Genomic DNA, 23,450 nt, shown 5'->3' with positions numbered 1-23,450 from the left:
TGATGACTTTCTATACGTTTTAACACTGACGCCTCGTAATAAACGAGTTACGGGTATACAAAATCCCACACAGTAATCAAAATATATTTCAAACTGCTGAACTCCGCATTTGCCAGCTGAATGGACTCCGTCATTCTTACTGTTGAATAGCATTTTCCCGTAGTAAAAAAACTCACACACTCATTAAGGGGAAATAAATTCAGATCCCTCGCAGTGTGACTCAATGTCAGAATGAGCCTTCAAATGATTTTGGGAACCTACCACAAAAGGTCACTATTCAAACAATCTTGTGTGGCACACAATGCACATCAACACAAGATATACATTCTTAATAATTGCTTTTCTGAGTATAAAATCACCTTGTAGGATGGACTATTTTAAATTCAGCCTGTTCAACTTCGCTTCAAGAATGAATATTGCATTCGAGTCACTTGAGTAACTCGTCTAAAGAAATGTTGAAATTTAATTTTGCTTGAAATTTGTTCATACTAATTGTAACTCGTGGGTTGTTTGCATGTGCAAATGACCACAGTGAACGACACAGTGATCATCATCTGCCACCATTGACATGACCAATATCCGCGTCCAAATATATGTTGGCAGGATTGTAGCTAATTATGTGCATCAAAATATCGACAGGTATAGAGGTCAAATGATAGGGGGCGAAGACGATGTATTCAGCCGTTGAAAACTGAGCGGATAGCGGTTACTGACCAAACGTTCATTGTAATACAAACAATAATTTTTCCTAAACTGTCCGCCGTGCGAATGTTTTGGCCTAAAAATTTCGTCAAAATTACCAATTTCTGGTAAAACCAAAGGGTTGCGTTTCTGTTACGAATAAACATCTTGATACAAAAACCCGTTACTATTGCAATCAGTGGCGTTTACGATTGGGTATTTATTTAGGTTACTCTTGGCTGTCATGAGCATTTTTTATACTTGACTCACTAGTCTTGTTTAAAGTTTTCTGCAACTGGATATGAGTAATTTGCCAAAAACCCAAAATACACGTTTGACTTTAACATTTATATTAATATGAATCTAACGTAAACGAGCGTGGGCAACCTTTTTTGCTACATTTTTTCACTACATCCACAAACAGGTAGCAAGGAGATTTGATAAATGAAAAACTTCCTACACAACGCCGGCATAATCAGTCCACTTTTTACATTAGGTTACATAAACGACTACCTAGAAACGCCATTCTTGATTGCCGCTGAGCCGGTATCAGTTCGACTTATGTACGTCATTTTATCACTTGTTAGTTTCCACACAAATTGTTCAAACGATTTAGCATCTCTGGGAGGCAAAAGTATGAAATATGTCTTCGATATACGGCATGAGTCGGACAGATTTTGAGAGCAGAATTACTCCTCAGAATCGTAATTTTTATATCCCGGTGGTGAAAGCAACTTTTGAATTCATTTTTGTCGCGTTGGTAAACTAACTTTGAGGGGCACAGAAGTGAAATGCAACACAGTTGTCCACATTTGGTATGATTAGTGAAGGTTAAACGTGGAGTTCTTTATATTCAGAACGGCTTTTTGACAACCAGTTATTAAATTACGTAAATTTTTGATGACTTTCTATACGTTTTAACACTGATGCCTCGTAATAAACATAGTACTCAAAATATTTGGCAAGAGAATTATGCTTTATATAACCAAGTGTTAATTTCCAACCTTAAGTTTCCGGATGAGAATCCATTGTTTTACCTAGTGAGATAATTGGACGCAACAAGCTCCGGGAATTTAGCGGCGAACCACGAATTAAACGACGAAGTAAAGCCTTCTAAATCTAGTTTTCTGATTTACGGTAGCGAATTTGCTACAGGACTTACCGTGTTTACAGGCGTGTCATTTTATATCATCTTGGCTCTAAGTATGCCGTGATCTTTCCACTATGAAGTGCTTGAAAATATGTCATCAAAAGAAACCTCCAGTGGCAGTAAAGCTATTCTGTTAAACGTTTGAAGTTTGTAATCAACCTGTTGTCGGAAAAAAGTTATTGGTCGACTAGATATGATTGGTGGATAATATTTTCACGATATGCCAGTTGCAGAAGCTTCACGATTCGGAAATACGCAGCAATCCCATCAGGCCGAAATCCTCACTTACAACTATATCTAAGCACGGTATTTATGGATATTTTGCTAAAATTGTCGATTATTATATGAACATTTTTATCTCGTCACACTTCAGCTATAAGTACGTCAGTATAACACTTTCTCGTTCTTCAACGAACACAATTAGAAGGAATTTTTCCATTATCAGGAAACATATGCGTTTTTGGGAGTGACAGCTAAATGGCCGAACCGCTAAGCTTAGAGATAATCAACACTCGCTTTCTAAATTGCCCGTTTATTTTGGGTAAATTCGTAATGCAAATGGGCTTAATTCTTTAGTAGTATAAAAAAATTATATTTAAAAATTCTTTGGGCTAATAGATGCCATTGTTGGTGGGACGCTTGCAAAGCAAATCCAGCTATTCAAAATCTGAAGCCCATTAATTAAGGTACTCACCCACGTAACCTGGAAAACTACTAAGTGCACGAATTTGCTAACAACGATCTACATCCATTTGTCGCAACGTCTCCACCCAAACGCAGGAGAATTCACGAGGAATACATCCCGAAGGGTTGATCTCATAGACAATGTACAAACTCCTGAATCTTTCCCACACCTTATGCCAACTGACTCATGGTGTCGGTTTATCCCATTCTGAATCAGTTATATAAAACAACACGTGTTTCGGCGCGCGGTGTTTTGGTATGACTAGAGCGTGCCACCCTTATGGGACTTGATAGTAATAAATATTTCCTTCGCCTAAAATAGTGGTGTCGCAACAATTATCCATTTTCTTTTTATCTTGTGGCAAATCAGCTTATCCAATCCTTCTCCAGCAACAATCCGATGCTCGGTTGGTTACACGTGATATGAAGCTTCACATCATTTGTCCGCCGGAACCATTTTCTGCAAATACGAATTAGTCTAGCATTAAATCCAGCCTGGTAGATCTACACCGGGTATCAGAGAGCTGTGATCATTAAAGCTCAAACCAACCCCACATGAAAAGCTTTGTGAGTGCAACTTTAAACTCCACACTGAAGCTAGCTATTCCACCAATATACCCAAGCCACCAAACCACATGGTCGTGCAGTTCATCTGCTGCAATTCACTTGGCAAGCATTCTTGTATGCGCACCACCATGGTCCTACAAAATAGCGATTCTGAACTCCCAAAAATATCGATGTTTTGCTTTTAGTGATAATTGTCCATTTTTCAGAAGCCTAATCAAAAGGGTTATCATGATTTTCACTTACCGAAATCTATGCGCCGGTGAGCATAGTTAATTCTTTTTCACTTGTAGGCCAGTTATGGATATGTTGTTGTGTGTGTTGTGTTTTAATTCATCTAATATATTTCAGAAGGTTGTCACAGTTAATGTTCAACTTTTTTTCCGTTATGCTTCCAACATGCTGCATGTATTCTGTTAAGATATTGGGCAGGCAAAATACTCTGCTAACTTCACATGTTTCGTTGCGTCGAGTATTGGAAAAAAACGGGAGTGATCAACAGGCCGACCAGGGATGATTCTGTTGCATATCTGATTGATGTTTTGATGTAATGCAGAGGATTTGCTGACCCGCTGCCACAGCTCTGTTGTGAGTCTACAATAAAAGTGACGGGCGACAAATTATTTCACCCAGAAGACTTTACTGGTCACTTCCAGTTGGCTCATAAGTGTGTACCACTAAATTAAGCGGAGTCTCAAATATTCATCATTCCGAGATTTTTACTCCTCCGCCTTCCGGTCTGTCGAACCTACTATTACGCCGTTCCTGATCTGTGCTTTAAACCTCATCTGACCCATTAGACCCGATGTAAAATATGTGATTTCTTCCAGCTGGCAATAAATGAATAGAATGAGTTTGATTATAGTATTTTTCTCCTGAAAAAGACATATGGATTCACCGTTCGGTGTGGATATGCAAATATAATGTTATTCGCCCACTGAACGCCAGGATTTCAGTCGTAGAGGGCTGCAAGCAGATGAACATCAATGTCATTATTTGCGCACAAGGTGATAGCTTTAAATGGTTCCATTAACAATATCAAACGCTGGATTCGTCTTTGCAATTTGTGTATTTGGCTGGCACGCACCCAAGTTGGCGTGCGTCCGTGCAATAGGCCTTTTGCTGAACATTTAGCTGAAGATAATGATGTTCTTTTGAGCCTGTAGTGGAGGAGAATGATGACTGACGTCTTCATTTCGGGCAGTATATTCTGAATCCATAAGCCCTTGGTGTTTCGGTAGGTAAACAACTCCAACCAACTGAGTAACCAAATTACCAATATCAAAATGGTCTATCATCCATGAATCGGTAGACATCAGTTCATTCATGGTGGTTCAATAGGAGTTCATATATTCCTGCATCGGTTTTGACGTTTGTCGTGCTACCAGCTAATTGGATCGACCTAGGTTTTCATTGTGCCTACACCGGAGTTCGTCCTTTAGGTTTGTCATTAACCGGTCCGATTCCTGAATGTTGATTTTTTCGGACAAGTTTTCATTTCTTTGACAGCGCGAAAGCCTAAACGAGTGGAAGGTTTTGCCCAAACATCTCAAGAGAAAATCACATTAGGTTTCCTCTTTGGTTGTGTAATTTCCCAATCGCCTTATATGCTCATCGAGATCCATGGATACGGAAGTCGTTAAATGTATGGATCTGACCATTAAATTCGTAAGCGGTGTGGATTCCTCGATAAATATTTTTTGTGAAGAACAACGAAAAGTCTTCGGTTCCCCAACTGTAAGCCTACGACTCCAGGGACTTATCCATAGCCACTGGAGTTTACCCACATCTCGGCGTTACAGAGGTAAATTAGGGAAGTCGACGCTGGTGCGCATAAGATTTGAGTGCTCACCAGTGGCTTGTTTTGGGAAGAATTCTCATCATATACACTGATGTACCAGTTACGAGGAATCTTGTTGTATGAACAAAGTGCACGCTTATTTTTTCAACCATGTCAACTAGTGAATCACCAGCATTGCTGATCCTATACATGAGAAGAGACTGCCCACAAAACAGTTGGGACTAATGAATTCTTCTGATTTGGACGCTACTCCAATCGCTCATTCCTATTTCTCACGTTTGCTATTTGCGTCAGTTCACCTTTTAAAGATGAGCATTGTTGCAACAGGATATACGTCTTCGTTCATGATACAGTCTGTTACTTTGTAGCCCTAATGATTGTCACTTAGAAGAGTGTTTATATCACTACCCTGAATTTGTTTTTTTCCAGCCCATTGTGCTTAAGCAGCGCATTGCTACACGAGTGCGGTCGGCAGTGCTTTAGTAGGCGCGGTTTCTTGAACGGCTACTATCGATGGTCAGACATCTGCGTGTAGTAGCCCACCTAATTTCGCATGGTGCGCCGACAGCAACATCGTGTTCCCGAGTCTAACTTGCACATTTAGAGTACAAAATTGGTAATGTGTTGAAATATTGGTAGCTCGGGTGCATTGGTTTGTAACTGATCAGGTGGCTGTTGATGTGTTCGCTGAGCTTGGCAATTGATTTGCAAACGTTTCGTCAACATTCGACGAGACATCTTTGTGTTCGCTGAGCTTGGCAATTGATTTGCAAACGTTTCGTCAACATTCGAGGAGACATCTTCAGTGCACTGAAGATGCCAAGCTCGGCGACCAGATCAACAGCCACCTGATCAATTACCAAGAGTACAAAATGTTTGGGTTATCGATTTCAGCCATCATCTAAAAACTGTAACGCAGCTTATGGCTTTTCCAAAACATATCTTCAACAATTTCTCATTCACTCCCTATTTAAACACATTTACTTAATTACCTTGCCGCCAAAGATAATGTCTTTGGTTCAATTGCCCAAAATTCAAACCTTTCGTCAATTATTATTTATTTATTATTTATACATTAAAGAATGCTGCCTCCATGGAGTCCCAGGCTTAATTTGGTGCGACTGCGAGCAGCCTTTCATCGAGGGAGTCTCAACACAAACCTTAATTCTTTGGATGTTTTGACTGCGTAAGGACTACTTGGCCAGTGTGTCTTGATTTTTCCACGTAGCAATAATGATGCCGTTCAAATCACCAGATAGAGGAATGTTCTCACCGCTGAGAATGCCGTGATAAAATATTTGTTAGTTTGAAGTGTGCAAGATGCAGATTTCAAACATTTACCCGACCTACTGGAGAAATTATTGTCTAGAATTGTCAAGATACATGCCACGAGTTTTGCACACTCCGAAGTGCAATCATATTTTCGCCGTCATACAACATTTCAGCTGTCTTGTTCCGTGGGGGGTTGGAAAGCTAAAGCACCACAAGCCGACGGTTTTCAAAATACTGATACATCTAAATTAAAGGAATCATTCACGCCGGTCGTCATTTGAGGGGAGATTAACCGGATGATCCCTTGAAAGTCTGATTTTAACTAATATGCCTAATAAAACCAGGCTTCACAAAGGTCCTGGAATGAGGAATGATGGAAGTTAGCTGTCTTGGGTGTTCTCTTTCTTATATGTCTGAGGAGTTACACAGTGTTCTTCGACTTACCGAATGAGCAGTTTCTAATTATCCGTGTTGTTTGATTTTGATTTAGATCGAGGAAGACAAGTGTTTTTGCTGATGTTGTTCGATAGGTCGCGAAGTGACAATGGCTGCTGGATAGAACATCGGATTCCTTCAGGTGCTCCCTGAATGATTTGCGTACAGTTATCGGTGAACATATGACCAACAGGCTCCCTAATAATGCACTGATGATGTCACGCCGATTGGTGATGAAACGTTTGCAATCGAACTGTCCAGCTCCGCAAACAAGCCAAAGACCATGATTATTAATTTCAGAAAGCTCCGTTGAGTACAGTAGGATTGTCGCGAAAACGCTTGCAAGATCTCATCGTCATGTTAAAAAATGAATGAATTTCCTGAACTGAATTTCGGGGTTGTTCGTTTTCAGTAAAAATGGTAAGGTCAGCCGGATCATAACAAATGAACTTTTAAATGACGTTGTTCGTGTAGTCTTTATCGAGACGAATTCAGTAATGATCAAACTAAAAATATAAACATACCTATCTCTCCGAAGACGACAGTGATTCACTGGAACAACGTCGCTTTGGAATTGGAGCAATATTCTCCCAAAGAAGTAGATCAAGGTTTGAAGTAGATGACAACACAAACTGACATTTCACGCAATGTCTTGAGCGACATGTTAATACTGGTGTTCATCAAGTTGGAAAAAAAGGTAACGACAAAGTGATTTGTCATGACATGAAGATGAATGACTGTATTTTCTCAGAATGTGAAAACAATTGTCTGTAAAATTTTTGCATGCTGAGCTTCAGAGTTTCTTGCATTGTGCCCGCTGCATGTTACTTGGTCAATGGTGAAATCCTGTTGGCCGAACCTTGTTCAAACAGAGCATAAGTAGGTATTGTGTCGCTTCGGAGGCGTCAATAACTCAGGGGTCACAGGACTGGAACTCCTGAACCCCTGAGATGCTGGCAATTACTTTCGTAGCAGATCACTGGACACGCTCAATGAGGTTTATATGGTTCTTGCATCCGGAGTGTACAACTTTATCGGCGTATTCAAGAAGCGGTCCGAAATTAGCCCAATGCAAGCTCAATGCAAGCAACTAAGTAGAAGGTGCACATATTCAACAGCAGAATGGGCTTGAGCCTACTCCAACTCGAAATGTTGAATTTGATAGTAACTCCTTAATCCAGCATAGATATCACTTTGAATCCTGCAGGACTCCGGTCTGCAGACCTCGGGACATTATCGAATGCTACCGACTCGTCCGAAAATTTCGACTCCGTCACGGGTCATTCGTTACTATTTCACGTGTAGCTGGCCATAATTATGAGCGTTTTTGCCACGTAAGAATGGTTTTGGGAACAGTTCGTGTTGCACTAGTAATATTTAGTTGTCGGCTGGCACCATATTTGCGATGGGCCCCCGCCTCAAATTACTTTCCATCACCTTTCACGGGGCGCCGGAGTTTCTAATACTAATGCAGCTGACAAACTTTAGTCGGTCATCAGTTTTGTAGATTTGCTTGGCATGGGATCCCTTTCAAACAGAAGAAGGACGGTCTCCGGGAAGCGACTGACGAAGCACCAGGTAGAACTGGTCCGCCAGTTTGGTGACGTTTCGATCACCATCCCTTAAATGACGTCTTCCAACGAACAGAGTTGAAATGCGGTTTCTGTTTTGCTCGATGTTTCATGGGATGCTTTATAAAAGGGTGAACTTAAAGTATATTTGGACGCCAAGTGGTTCCAAGAACAGTTTTTTTCTGCTCGAAAACCCATCAATTGCTGGCCTGGTCGTGCATTGATAAAATACGATTGAGGTTTGACCTAGCCAGATACAGGTTAGTGTGTCGGCCGTGCAATCCGTTTATTGCACAGTTTGTCCACAGTTCTATACAAGCACACAAACGGGGTACTCCGCCGGTTAATCGACAATGCGCTGAGTACTTCATATTACTCTTATGGTTTTCCACCGTGTATGGGCCATGCTCTTATCACCCTGGTTTTAAGGGTTCTAAATCCGAATTCATCGAACCAACTGAGGTCGGTCTCCGGGTCATCCGTTCTTGTTTGATGCCTACATACGGTGCTTGCTGATTGCTTGAGCCGTGAGTTGCAAGTGCAAACACTTCAGTCTGTATTTGCTCGCTACACCGCTGTTGATATCCTGCTTCCTCACTCTTAAGCGCCTGTTTCTAACCAAGGCTTGGCTTATGCTGAAAACTCAGAAGCGTTTGATTCGGTCTCGCACGACATGACTGCCGGTTTTGCCGATCTGTTTGACGAACCGTCATTGCTGTTTCGATAGATTGAACAGTCGTATAAGAATTATGAAGGCCAGCTTTAAGGCACAGGGTTGTTGGGCACTTCCCATATTTCTGTTTATCATCGTAATGAATAGGGTCAGTGAATGTTGATGCCGCAACCATAGCACCTTATTGGATCTTTAGTCCTTTTCAGTCGAGTAAGTCGCGTGAAAAGTAACTCAGCCTCCTCTTAAAGAGCAGCTGACGAATTGGTATAAAGATAGATAAAAGTGATAGCAACTTGCGACGACGGGAAACATTCTGTATCCGAAAGACACCTTGACATATTTGGGCATTCCCTTTACTTTCAAAAAGAAAGGTGTCTGCAGCCGCAGACAGCAGCTGCTCAAACTGCATGATGTGGCGCGTCCCCGATTGAAGCCACATTAAAAATGGAGATCGCAACTATCTCTTTGATAAAAGGTTTCACTTGTTCGCTCATTTGCCGCCAAGTCCACCAAAACGTGATCAAACTTTTCAACAATTAGATTGGGCTGGCTACGTCCATGTAACGCACCCCGATCTACGCCGATGAACAATATGAGGAACTTGGCATTTGCAGTAATTGATTTCGGTATAACCAAGCGGAAATTTAGAAACTAGCACGGCGTAACAAGTAGCACGTGTGTGCATGCCATATGGAATAATATAAGAAGGGAGTAATGCATAGAACAACTGAAAGCGCATCCGACGTTTTAGTCACGTCCGCTACACCTTGAATAAGCGTGTGGATGTGTATAGTCATTGATCGCCTTGACCGTAAACTTCTTTGGATCTTTTAGGCTTGGAAACTTCAGGTTCTGCGCAGGTATTATTTTATTCAAATAAAACATTTTGTTCAGGTAAAGTAAGATCCTCTACAAAAGAATCACTAAAATTCCAAACAGCAGAAATGCCCTTAACAGAATGATTGATGTTGTTGAACTCAACCTGATCAATGGGTCTCCGGTGAAAGGAGAGATCATCTAAACCAAGAATTGAGACCCTGCATTAGGCAGTAAATGATTACCCTTAAAATAACCCCTCAATGGTTTAGGCACATTCAAGGTTTAACGCAATCAGCGAGACTCTTCCCAGTAACGGAATGAACGGCGTTCCTGCATTGCATGAGAAAACTAACAATTCCGCGGTCTATTTTCACAAAAACGGGAAGGAGTGAAGTTATGGCAGATTTCAGTGGTCGTCAGCAAGCCCAAACCAGTTTAAACTCAGAATGTGGAGACGTGGGCAGAAAATGTCTAGGCCAACATGAATGTGCGTCAATAATAATAAAGCCTAGTGTTCACCGAGAAACGGATCGCAGTGGTAGGCACGAGCACTTTGAGATGTTTCACAAGAAACTATCCACAAACACCACTGAGATTTTCTGGGGACCTTGTGCGTACATCCTACACAATTTTTAGCCGGCCACCAGCTTATCAAGCGTGCGAAAGATTCCATTTCATAAACACCCGTAGTGCAAGTCTGCAACAGCAGTCGCTCGCCGAGTCGGTATCGGTAACAATCGGAGGTTCTCAATTCGGCGCTTCAACATGAGTCAGTAATATACACTCACACACTAAATTTGACTGTTTACAAACGGAACCACGTATATCAAATGGAGTATTTGGTCAGTTGAGAAATAAAGAATATCGACCAGCCTCGGGTTTCACCTTGGGTATTTGCATTCCACCTGCGCCCTCAGAGCACATAATAACCGGTTGTTTGAATTCACTCTTATTCAGAGAAATCAGTAAGTTCGCCTTGAGCGCAAAACTTTGAGCTCGACAATTAATGGTGCTGAGGTTGAAACAAAAAGTACAACCGATCTGTGTCTTTTGGTCATCTCACAGGAATCGTACAACTAGCAGTGATTCCGTAGATAATAGCACCTGTAGGCACAACCACAACACCAGGGTAAATACAGTTAGATCCGACTGTATAATAATGGACTCGAAACAGATTTCAAAATTTCAAAAACGTATGGCGCATTTTGGGGCAACAAAGATAGAGAAAGAGATATCTCCAGGTAATGCTTTGGGTTAACTGCTTGTTGAGTGCTTTCATGTTTGAGTGCAAAGCAGCGAAGAGCACATAACAAAGCGTCCGTCTGAAAAATGCCACGTACCACGCAATATATTCAACGATTCCGCATTTGGCAAACATCAAGAAAGAGCTGGTAGCTGCCTGGGGTGATAGTCTGCACAGCAGTGTTGGAGGTTGGAGCCTACGAGATTTGGTTGCTTCACCTCTTTGGATGCTGTTTTGATGCTCTGTATTTCTAGAACGAAAGTTACCTCGGATACTTATCCGCGGTATTCAGCTCCGATACAAACTTCTTACAACGATTTTTAAAAGCAACCGGTATGGTCATGATGGCTAGACGACCTTCTGTCGTGAGGCCCAATGGAATGCCTGTTGCTTATTTTGTCGTCCTGCTGGATCGCAAATAATGTCACATGTGCTCCTGAAAATCGAAATTTGAGGAAAGTCGGGAAACGCCTCCGTCAACTGCGATACACCAACTGCGAGGACATGAGCGCACCTACGTCAACATCTTTTATCTGCCTGATTTAGTCATTATTCGGAAACTCCCGGAAACTGAGATAGAAGTAAACATATTCTTGGATTGGCGCGGAGTGTCACGTGCAATGGAATCAAGCAGAGATATGGTTCTGATTAATATCCCCCTGCCATAATTGCAGCCCCATGTGCAATTGTTTGTGACGTTGAATTTTTGGTCCACGAACGGTTAATTATATTTATCAATGAATCTTTCTTCCTCAAAACGTCATGTCCACTTTTGGACTGCGACTTCCTAAAGTCTTGCGTTTGTTTGTCCTTGTGGGCTCTCTGCGTTCCTGAGAAACGTTTATGCATGATATGTGGGATTGAGTGTACAATTCAAGCATTGGCGCTCACATCATACCCGGTATAACGAACAATGGTGCCCGATATGCAACTCTTCACCGAGCTAGCGCTTCACGCGCCCTAAAATGAACTTAGTATTTTTTCTCTCTTTAGTTGCTGGTCTTTACACGCGTGTTTCAATACTAAGCATTTCTGAATTCAAATTGCCTGGATGGAAATACTGGTGGCACCACTATGAGTGAGGCACTTTTCTCTCATTATTTATTATGCCCAGCAACCGTTCTACATTCGTCGCTCCCAGTTACTTTAATCCATGTGGCCATTGTCTTCAATGTACAACCAAAAATGAATGATGTTATATCACATGCTGTACATCATTAGCCTTTGCTTTAACTTTCCACATTCTATATTTTTCGGGCCTGAAATTTTGCAACAAAGCAGAGAAGAATCACAACAAACTGAGCTTTCGCGTGTCCAGCAGATCTCATCACATGCATCTTACTGGTTTAACAGTCATCAGTGATCAAATTTGGATTTGTAGGTTGCCGTGGATTATGAAATTTTTCAAATTGCCTACCTCAAACATGATTCCATCAGATATACGGGTAACATGTTCATAATAATACGAGAATACGAGGTACAAACTTTCTCGACAGAAAGGGTGTTCATAACTGTAAACAACACTTAGTATGCGGGGCTTTGGTTCAAAATTAATGGTTCCCTAAACGTGAATATGATTTTAACCTGTCTGCCACGCCCTTCGACCGCACGTTGGGCGGTACGTTCTAAACTGATTTTGTTTCGCCCCTCGTCCCACTGTTCAATTTATCTACAGAGTACTCCCATGTCGTTTGTTGAATTTTCTCACTCTAACACAACAATCACGCGACACCCTCTGTTAACTTATACCCAGTTTCTGTTTTTTACCCAGCCTCGATCATGACTATAATTAATACAGGCTTCCCTGTGAAGCCATCGATGCACCAGAACAGATGTGAGCAGAACGTTAGACACAGTATGCAACACCACACCAGCAAGGCCTGTCGGCACTTTATATCCACGCATTTACAAGACGACCATGTAAGCCAAATGGCGAACTCTCCCGGCACCTCTATCTGCCTTGGCGCTTCTTTTTGCGACAGATGACAAAGATGTAGCAGTCAAATCCGCTCTTGAGTCACAACCCCCAAGCTGGACTGGGTCAGATTTTCGGAGACGAGCAGCGATGCTCACCGGCAAATCAACATGTGCTGATCTCGACACCAGAGGATGCTGCGAGAATCGTGCAAACAGTAGGAATGTGAAACTCCAGCTCTACTTCGTCAAACGTGGCTTCCTTGATTGTAGCCCAGGATCCCGACAGCAAAATTCACAAATCTGACCACATCAAACCGGAAAATTCCCCGCACACGCAGCTGGCCATGCTGGTCGCGGGTGATTCGGGTATCTACACAAACATGAAAGAACTATGACTACAGTCAAACATGCCGAATAAGGTTTTTCAAATCAGAAAACAGCTGGCTGGTCTCAAGTTACAGTGTTCTGCGAAAGGTAGACCCACGGGAAAGCCACCAAACGAATTACTTCTCCGTCCTGCCACCCAGTTCTCAGGACTTCACGGGGACATCATTCCAATGAAGCAGCGCTAAAATGTCCAATAAAATAAACAGACGCAATTTTGCCCCAAATCCTTGAGCAACATCAAAGGTGGTCGTCCAAGACGCGGTACTGAAAGAGCTACAGGTAGCGATTGCCCAAATTTTTGCAGTAGAGAAAAAACTTCGCGCAAACTCAGCTCCCACAATGTGGAAAATACTCTGAAATAAGAAACATCCCGCGAAACCAACATTACGAGTATGCCTTAGAGGCTCCTTTGAAGACTGTTAGCTTATCTGGTCACTCAACTCTCGAGTCCACAACTTCGGGGGCCTCAGATTCAGTGTTGAAATGCTTACCCACAAACGGCCTCAGCCTTTTCAACAAAGTCTGCAATATTAAACAGTAAGTTAGCACTGAACAACAGGCCTTGCTCAAACCTCTGACGCGGAGTCCTCTCTGCTATCACTCTCACACCTTTTTGCAATGCACTGTGAATCCGAATCCCGCAGCGGAGGTCCGATTCTTTCCTGCAGGAGGTGGCCCACCGTTGCTCCTTGGCTCTCCCTGAAGATGGTCAATCCCTCATACGAATTCCCGAGCAAACCTTCTTCAGACACGACTTCACGCCTCGCCTGCTGGTAGGTGACTTCAACGTTCCAAAAGCCTCCTGGATGGAGCTCTAGAGCGCCGGATCAGGTGGACATTTTAGTGGCGACGCTAACCAAAATCGTTCAACAGAGTGCTCAGGTCTAAACAGTTCAGGAAATCACACTGGCCATGCTCATGCACATCACATTTCAATAACCTAAAGGGAGTGAGCATTGTCCATCCTTGTAGATCACTAGCTAGCATCGATTGTTTCATCTCTTTTGGTTAACGGTGCGCCTGTTCGTCCTTGCTTATACGAACACAGATGTTGAGGGGTGTTGTGACATTAATTTCATATTTAATGTGCCGGTGGACATAAAAAATATAATTTTTCTCTCATGGTTTCTTTTTTACGTTGTGATGACAGGCAAGCTATTTGGTGGTAGTCAGATTTTCATAAATGTCCGTGCTCTCCAGAGGCATGTTGTTCCAGATCAGGCGTCAAATATGAATGGATGTTTTTTTCCTCTAGAGCGCCCAAAGTATCGCAGAGAGAGTTATTCCCAGTAAAGCTGAACATTTCCAGAAAATTGTCAAGTTTACAAAGGGTGCAAGCCGCACAATTTCTGTGCATTCCAACTAAATGCCAAGACCAGCATAAGTTGAGTTGACCATTTCGAAATCAGTCAGTTTCTATCCACCTTTACCGGACAAACCTTGTTTGGTGTTTCCACCGGGTTCACTGCACAACCGGCATGTGTGTTGATGCGTCACCTTTCACAAAACCTTTGACTAGATTGTAGAAAATTGAAGCCCTTTTGGTTTTGGTTCCTGTTGACTACTTTTGCTCTATATTTTAGAACTCTTGAACAAGGTAATATTAGGCACCGCTCACGCCCATCTGACAGTGTGGCATCCTTTTCTTGCTCCCTGAATGAAAAGATATCTACGAACAACTGCAAAGTGATTATTTATTCGAAGCCCTCCAAACTGAGTTCACCAGCAACCGCGTTTTCCCCAATCATTGTTCTGTTATCAGTCCGCGCGCTTTGACCATCTACACTTAAAATTACTGATAGCGATTACAGTCAAAATGGACCAAATCAAAGAGAGCGCTTTTGAATTTGAATGAATAGGGCTGGTCATAATAATCTTCATTGCCTGCAGCATCTGATTCTCAAACCTTGTTTCGACTGACAGAAAATCGAGAATGAAACCCGCTTTTGTAGCTGTTATCTACGCGTTTGCCTCATTTGACCAGAGAATATCTAACGTCGACTTTCTAATCCAGTCGGCGTAATATTTTTTTAAGTCAAATCGGCAGGCCACAAATGAGCACCATTTATGGGACCCCCAACAATTAAGCGATTTTCTTATGCACCTGTTGTTTTTCAGCGTATATAGTTCCTGGTGTTGGGCGAAGGTATCAAGGCCCCGAATCGTACGATCTTGGCTTCCGTTATGTACACTTCAGCATACAGTTTATTGCTTGAACAGTAGGTTATCGCCAGAATTGTTGATTCTCCTTATGGTTCGAGGAATATTTAGGTAAACAACATGTGATTTTCCACCCTCTTTGATCTTTAACCATTGTAACCACCCGTTCAGTATAAGACGCTTGACACAAGCTGAAACGAAATATTCGTTCATAGAGGTCAACTTAAGTTCATTACTGAAAATTTTACTGATTTTGTTGCATTTCAGCAAGTAGGCTACCCAAGCGTTAATATTACTGCTTCAAATTACAACCGATATACCCATTAGAAGTGTTTGCATAAGACAATTTCAAGTTCATATGAAGGGGGTCAATTTTGTAATTTTGATTGGTGCTTCCAACAGGGATCATTTAACTTTCCGATCAAAAGGCGATCAAACCGTTGCACCAGTAAACATTGCGTAAGAATTGATCTGAATACTACTTTATTGCTTGTCGTCCCCTTACCACTGAATGCGATAGTCATCCTAATTGACTCTATCAGTGATTCAAGACATCCGTTTGGTGGATGCACATCTGGCTAAGCATAGCGACTGTATTACGGCTTTGTGTTAGGTTCTTTTTTAAATGTGTTATCGAATGTTGTGGTTAACCACTTATACACAGCCTAGCGTTTAACCAGTTGGCAACAACATGTAATTTGCTGTTGCTCTTCTTTTCTAAAATTCCTCGAGTTTGATTTTACATTTTCGTCTTTACCGTGTCTTTGTTTGCTGTTCAATACATCAGTGATTATTTATCTTGATAGCATTCCGTATTGAAATAGGACATGAAACACATTATCACCTCTGGAAACACCGACGGTTAGATCAGTCCACAAGGATAAAAATCACTGAACACAGTAGAAAGCCGCTAACTAATAACTATCATTCTGTGAATGAGGACTTCTTACTGCCTCCGAAATTCTCTTCTAAAAGTTATAATTTTGGAACGAATGGCTTCTGCTTCGTCAGGCACTGTTCAGCTTCGGAATTTCTGTTTCCTTCCCATGAGTCTTTGAGGTCATCTTCAAGTCATTTTTCGATCATTTAAAAATCAACCGTACCGCTTCCGAATTGATACTATTTTAAAGCCAATTGTCAGAACGCAATTCTCGGTACCCTGTCGCATGCCAGTTTGCTACAAAACAGTCGATCTCGAACGGTCTTGAGGATGAACACTATACCAATGATTCTCCAAAAGCATTACCGATGATCTAGAAGCAGCCTTGCTATATCATTAATTCAGCAACATCACGCGTTATACTGATGAATTCTCAATAATCATTAGCATATTTAAGTCCATTGCGTCATTGCTGTTTTTCTTCTAGAGTGCGTGGAACAAGCAGTAACGTGTCCCGTAATAAATAACGCAAGATTACATCATACGTTTTCATCTGCTGCAACCCCTTAGCTCATCCATCGGAAGCAGAGAGCATCATGCCAGTGAATTAAAATCGTGTTCACACAGTTAGCGTTTCCGTTTCCAGGCTGACCATTGGTTTCTGTTGTTATGGACTGAGAACACAGGAACCGTGCCATTTGGAAGTTCAAGCAATGTGATCACAGTAACCGGATAATTGTCTATCAGAACACTGTTAACTCCAGGTTTAAGGTCATTACATTTAAGCAGGTTGGATATCAGGACCCTCGGCAAACACTCACTGGGATCTTTAAAGTGCGCCTTTGCCGATCTTTCTATTTGATTTTCGGGGATGTTTTGAAATTTTATTTCGACACGCCTGATTGAACTGAAGTAAACGCGGCAAATCAGAATCTCAAATCTGAACACAAGAAAACTGGCCAAGCGATAGGTTCCAGAAAAGACACAACTGCAGTATTTTAGTGAATCTGACATCGCCGGAGTAATAAGCCAACCACTTCGTCCTGCTTCACTGAGCGCGGCATTTGTTAACTCTTGCACAAAACGAACCTTCGGAGTGCGTTGGACAAAAGCATGGTTTACCCGAGGAACCTGCGGTGAACGTTTCTCAAACTGGCAGAGCATTTGTGCCTGGTGCAACATCGGTCGCCTTACAAGGGCAAACTTTGCTCTACTTTGAAGAAAACGCTTGCCGTGCCGATCTACATAAATGTTTACCTACCGCTGAACGGCAGCTCCTTCACTATCACATCTTGCAAGGTGATGGGCCTACGTAATACCGCTCCTTAAATACGCCACCCAAGTTATCTACTCAGGACTCAAGAAGGAAGTAATCCTCACTGACAATGTCTAGCTAGTTGCTACGAAAATTTTCGCCGGTAGTCCATTAACGGCCATGAAACGCGCTTCGCACTGCTTGACCTCTTCTCTCTGGAATATCGGTGCCTACGAGGAGATCTAATTATTACTTATGTCCTGTTTTAATAAGGTTAATTCAATAGGATTCTCACCGTTGACCTCCTTAACACATGGTAATAATTTTTAAACTCATTGTTAACACACTTTATATGCAAGAGTATTTTCTCATTTTCGGTTGATACTACGTGGAATAACAGTCCTCCGCTTGCTGTCTACGCCAAATCTAGTACCCGGTTCCAATCAATATTACATGCCTACTTCTGCAATTCCTTAGGTCGGCAAGGCCGTGTTTGATTTGATTTCCTGTACGGACGAGAACTGTCTTCGTGCTTATTTGCTGCCATTCGTTTAGGTTCCCCAAGTAAAGTCTATCCCCGAACGTTCAATTTGAAACGTGCTATGGGAGGTTGGTGGCTGCATATATATCCCCCGGTCCTGATGCCCCCAACCTGTAGTATCCAGAGATGGGGTGACGCCCGGTTTCAATACTTTTCTGAGTTATCGGATTGCGTCTGAGATAGGGAACTGTTTCAGATAACTGGGAAGCTGTTAGCGGGAAAGCCAACCGGTGAGTGTATTTATCACACTGAGAATCGGCCTCGATCTAGTCCTGACTGAACTGATGACGTTAATCATTCTTCGTCGCCTCACGCTAACCCGTAGATCATTCATTCACTATCCCGGTATTGTCCTCCTTCGGATGGGCCATAGTTTCTAATGTATCTCGAATTGAGCATCCCTGGATTTTCAGAGCGCATTCGGCTCGGGTGTTCGGTTTGTTCTCCAAGCCATGCTTTTCTAGTCAGTGATGCACAGAAATTTTAAGAAAATAACATTTTCTCTGTATTCACACGCTGCCTGGCGCGCTAGATTATAAGGAGCATTTTACACAGGATGTTGTACGTAGGTAGAAGCTACGCCCTCCAACCCTATTTATTTTCGTGTGTACCACGTCCTAACGGGTGAAAACATTGGTGTTCCCACAGCTGTCAAACAAATTTTAGTCGGTTCAAAATATGTTTTTATATCCTCTTCGTATTTAAAGAAAATAAGCTGCGCTGCTTTCATACGGACTGTCCAAACTTATGCTCTCCTTTCGAATGTGACATCACAAAGTGTGATGTCATGCAACCGGATATACGGTCAATTAGCCTGCCATTCGAAATCCAAGGATGGGCACTCGACGACATAAAGTAGTTTACATATGTTTTACAGCAGGTCGCCACCAATCGCCTTCTTAACTCACTTCTATCCTTTACCTAGCAATGATGATGTTTTTATACGATGTCGCATCGCGTCGCGTCGCGTCGACAGCCTATATAAACAGGCTAACTTCAAATTTCTCAAACTGCGCAAATCGTCCACATGCCTGAAGTGGTTACAGGCATGAAAAGGCACTTGAAAATAGCACGTTTGGTCAACTTTTCCTCCTGGACGTATTTAATTATCTTCTGAGTTTCACAAGGCTAAGAAATCGGATGGTAAGTCATCGAAGAAGAAACATCAAGGTTGATGTGGAGCTCAACGGTGAATTCCGATTGAATCCAATGATGTAAAAATGCATCACAATGTGAGAGAGAAGAAAAGTTCTATAACAACATTCGAGATACTTTGGACCGATCCGTTGGAAAAGATTTGGCGAACATTTAGCGTAGCTGGAACGTCACGCTGTCAGAATACCTCTATGGACTGCGCAACCCTAGGATTTTTAAAGCTGTTAAATGAGTCCACGTAAGGTAAACATAAGGTTGTGGTGCCGGGAATCACGCACGCGAGAGGAACTCTTCGTCTTTGTAAAAGTCAATGATAACATAATCACCAACTTCTAAAAGCATTCTTTGGATCGGTCGTTTGATATTCTTTGGAGAAGCTGCGTGCTTGCACGCTATTATATCGTAACGTCAAGGCCATATCCCTCTCAGATGGAAGCAAAAAGTTTATAACACCCAGAGTTTCGTATTCAGCCCTAATCGGTAGAAAACATGGCAAATTGGCTCAAGAAGAGAGCTGCTCGTGTACTGTTTATACTATGCAAAGAAAATGTGATGCTTAAGATCCTAATTCCTCGACGAAGTTTCTGTATGTCTCTGCTAGGCGGGGCCGCACTAAGCGCCGCAGTCATCAAAACCTCGGTAATTCCGCGTACATACGAATTTCAAGTTGATCTCAAAACCAGATTTTTACCTTTGATTTATTTCGCAGGTGCTGTTGAGCATACAGTGACAAAACAATTTAGAAATTTGAGTAATCTTAATTTGTCTTTCTTTGACTTACGGGAAACAACGCATTCTCAACACCTCACCATCCGTCGGCCGCGTTTTTCTTTGAAGAAAAACGAAACGCCTCAACATAGACTGCGCTGCAGACAATTTTGCTCACCAAAGCATCACAAAATATCCAGAAACTTGCCACGATTGCCCGAAAAAACACGACAAAAAACTCTCTAGACTTTCACTAACGGGAGTCTTTTAAGAAGCTAATTTTTTATATTTCTGGTGGTCCCCCTTATCAGTCACGTCATTGGGATTCCGTCATCATGTATACGACCCCAGCAGAGCTTTCTCCGCCGATCCCCTCTCCGATTTTCACACTTGTGACATACTGCCAAACTCCACGCTTGATGCGATACCGGCCACATTCACTACCGAGCTTACCACCGCCCACAAGTCTGATCTATTTACAGACCTAATGCTTGCCGTTGTGTTAAATTTTCCACTCCAACATAATCTTTTCCTGAAAATCTCTGTTAAGATATATCTTATTTCTGCGGTGCACTTACTCTCATCCTCAAGCTGCTCTACTCCACAGCTACTGGTGCATCAGAATAGATGTGGACGAAATGAATATTCACCGAATGTCAGACGTAAAATGCAACGTCAGTCTTGCCAGGCCTTGTGGCATTATAGATGTTCGGATTTCCGGAATGTGCAGATCGGCCAATTATCTACCTCTCTTCACCCGTTTGTCTGAGCCGGCTTCTTCTTTCTTGGGAGTGTGATGCACTCTACAACAAGCAAGAAGGGTGTCAAAAACAAGACCAATTACAAACTCATGCGTAGGAAAGACTAGTATGAATGTTTTTTCCAGTCGCGATACTTGGGAAAAAACTTATACTTTATTGTAAAGCCCAAGAACACACAATCACAACTGATGAACCGGCCGCGAAAAAGGTCGATAACAAATGGTCCTTCCTTAACAAAAACCTGGTGCTATCCACTTCTGGTCCAGTGGCTACAAAGCAGGTTACCCAAATACATGATGCGGGGATGAAGAACGACATAGCGTCTCTTGCGCTCATAACGGAGAACAACTGATTCATGGGGTTTATTCCCTACAACAAACTTGCCACCAGTACTTATATAGTGACTGGTATATGATATCGTCTCAAAGCCTGGAAATAAATTTCTTCATACAAGGCGGGAAAGGGAACAAACGAAAGTTTGCATTTTTAATTCACCTTTTCTTCTCTAACTGCCGTACAAAGGAACTTGGCGCGGGCGTGAAGAAATCAAAAGACTTACACCAAAGTGGAGCTCGTATCCGAGGCTCTTCCTCAAGAGGTGCAAAAGCTGTGCCAAAACAGTCCTAGAGGGCAGGTGGAAAAAATCCTGTGCTCGGCGATATTTCAGCCGACATTATGCTTAGCCATTCCGATGGCAGTTGTACATCCTTATACTCTTATTATCACGCCGACGCAACCGGCCGCGACTTCGGATTGCAGTTTCTACTAAATCGCCAGCGATCTTGTGACGGCCATAAAAGTAATGTTTGTAGGGCCGTATGCCTCTCATGAACGCAACGCTTAATACATATGCAATCATCATCGCTTCTTACGTTTCCGGTTGAAAAAGGTGCTCCGTTGATCTCTCTACCCAATTTAAGTCGTATACGCTAAATTGGGTAAGATGTGCATAGACGACAGCGATATCTACCGACAAATAGATCACAAACGTCGATATCGATGTTTTGAATTGTTACGAGAACCGCACAGCCAGGGAAAGTACAAAGCTGATAGCCTCCAAGCGCTGCGGATTGCATTCCTAGTGCGTGGGAACTTTTCTTGTCTTTTCTTTTCTTGTCGGCGTAAGTGAGTGGGGGATAACCACTTCATCATTCAAATGCTTGAACAGCTCGCCTCCACATACCACTTTACGAATCTCTAGCTGTAGGTGATTTCAGCGTTCCCAAGGCCTCCTGGATCATACTATATTGCATCAAGTGTGGTAGATATTTTTGCACCGGCGCTGGCCGGAATCATTCGGCATAACCCTTGAATTCAACACGTTGCATCTACAGGATGCCGCGCAGGCCGAATACCATCCCTGTTGGCTTGATTATCATCAATGAAGTACACTCCTTTGATCACGTGTTAATGGAAGCTATACTAGGACCAATAGATAACTACCGGTGTTGCAAAAGATGAACCGGAACGTCGTAAAAGCCGGAACCGCTGTCGATAAAGTATTCGCCAATGCAACATACAAGAAGAAGCCACGATACTGAACACTGCCTGGAAACATATAAATGTACCATGTAAATACATGAGATACTGTGGAAGAACAAACCAAACGCCGCCTCCTTGAAGGGCTGAAACGAAAACCCATAAATTGCCTAGTAGTCTTTTCCGCAGTCCTGTATGCTCACCCGGCAACCTCGTCATATCAGGTCATGTCAAAACGTAACTACAAAGAACCTTTGCCAAACTTGATGTTTATGGATACGGAAGAACAACTTATAATGGAAGCCATATTTTTCGACTTCTTTAAGTTGTTCGTTTAACTCCCGAACTTCCGGCTGCTCCATAGTCTTGACGCTTTCAAGCTTAAGTGGGAAATTCTACGCTAAATAAAGGAGTCCCTATTAAACAGAACATTCCTAGTCCATCTAATCTTCTTTGGTGTGAGTCTTCATTGGAGTTCCACATGGTTTTATTTTGGGACGACTTCTGATTCTGATGTATGTCGACGACTCTCCAGATGTTCTTTCAATCCATGACTACTTTTTGCAGACTGAAATCCTAAGTTTCAACTGCCAGTGCCCTTCAAATGGGTACACACGGAGCAAATCAGTAGTTGTTTGACAAGCACTTCCCCCTGAATGATACGTCCATGACACCAAGAGCGAACAGATTAAACGCCTCTTCGCGCGCTGTAAGAATAAACCAGAAGGCATTAGGAGGATATATACCAAGAATACTTAGGTATCTGGCTCTCTTAAAAATGGCCTACATCAAATGCCAACCAGTTTGTCTAGTAAACAGGCAAAGACCTAACCGTCATCAAGTTTGCTCAACGAGCCGCGAACAGCGTTCGTTAGTGTTGAACCGTTGATTGAAAAACGCTTCTAGCGTAGCTTGTTCTATATCTCCTGATGAATTTTCAACTCCAATGCCTCATGTGAAGGAAAGCCACTGAATCACAAAAGCAAGCATGACCACGGAAGCTTGAGCGACGGCCTCAATACTGTGTATCATTGTGATGAACATGACGGATACTCTATTCATTGCTCTGTTCATTATTCTCTTGTATTAATATTCCATATGCTGTACATATTTGCCAATTCGAATACATACGCGCTACTAGTTACACTGATCTGAATTCTGGATTTCTAGTTCGTCTGGTTATACCGATATACGTACGAAACTTAATTCTCACCTTTTGGCATCGCGGTTGGAACAATTCATCATGCCTCCCAAAATGGAACTATTAGATATTAATTCAACTGGGCATGACGTAGAGGATTATTTGGAACGGTT

At 42.3% G+C, this 23,450-nt stretch overlaps 2 protein-coding genes across 2 annotated transcripts in view; one reads left to right on the top strand and one right to left on the bottom strand.

Moving 5' to 3' along the window:
- The window catches only part of T265_15603 (hypothetical protein), a gene marked incomplete at both ends in the record, with an annotated part of 48,437 nt that overhangs the window by 20,589 nt on the left and 4,398 nt on the right, over positions 1 to 23,450 (bottom strand). The window lies entirely within an intron of this gene.
- T265_11908 (hypothetical protein) lies at positions 13,903 to 17,738 on the top strand (the record flags this gene model as incomplete). Its single annotated transcript, XM_009178732.1, has 4 exons — positions 13,903 to 13,970; positions 15,316 to 15,416; positions 17,294 to 17,536; positions 17,635 to 17,738. The coding sequence occupies 4 exons, from the start codon at positions 13,903 to 13,905 to the stop codon at positions 17,736 to 17,738; spliced, it is 516 nt and encodes a 171-aa protein (XP_009176996.1).

This window comes from Opisthorchis viverrini (genome assembly GCF_000715545.1).
Source record: "Opisthorchis viverrini unplaced genomic scaffold opera_v5_637, whole genome shotgun sequence".
Classification (NCBI taxonomy): Eukaryota; Metazoa; Platyhelminthes; class Trematoda; order Opisthorchiida; family Opisthorchiidae; genus Opisthorchis; species Opisthorchis viverrini.
This window is presented reverse-complemented; position numbering and strand designations above follow the sequence as displayed.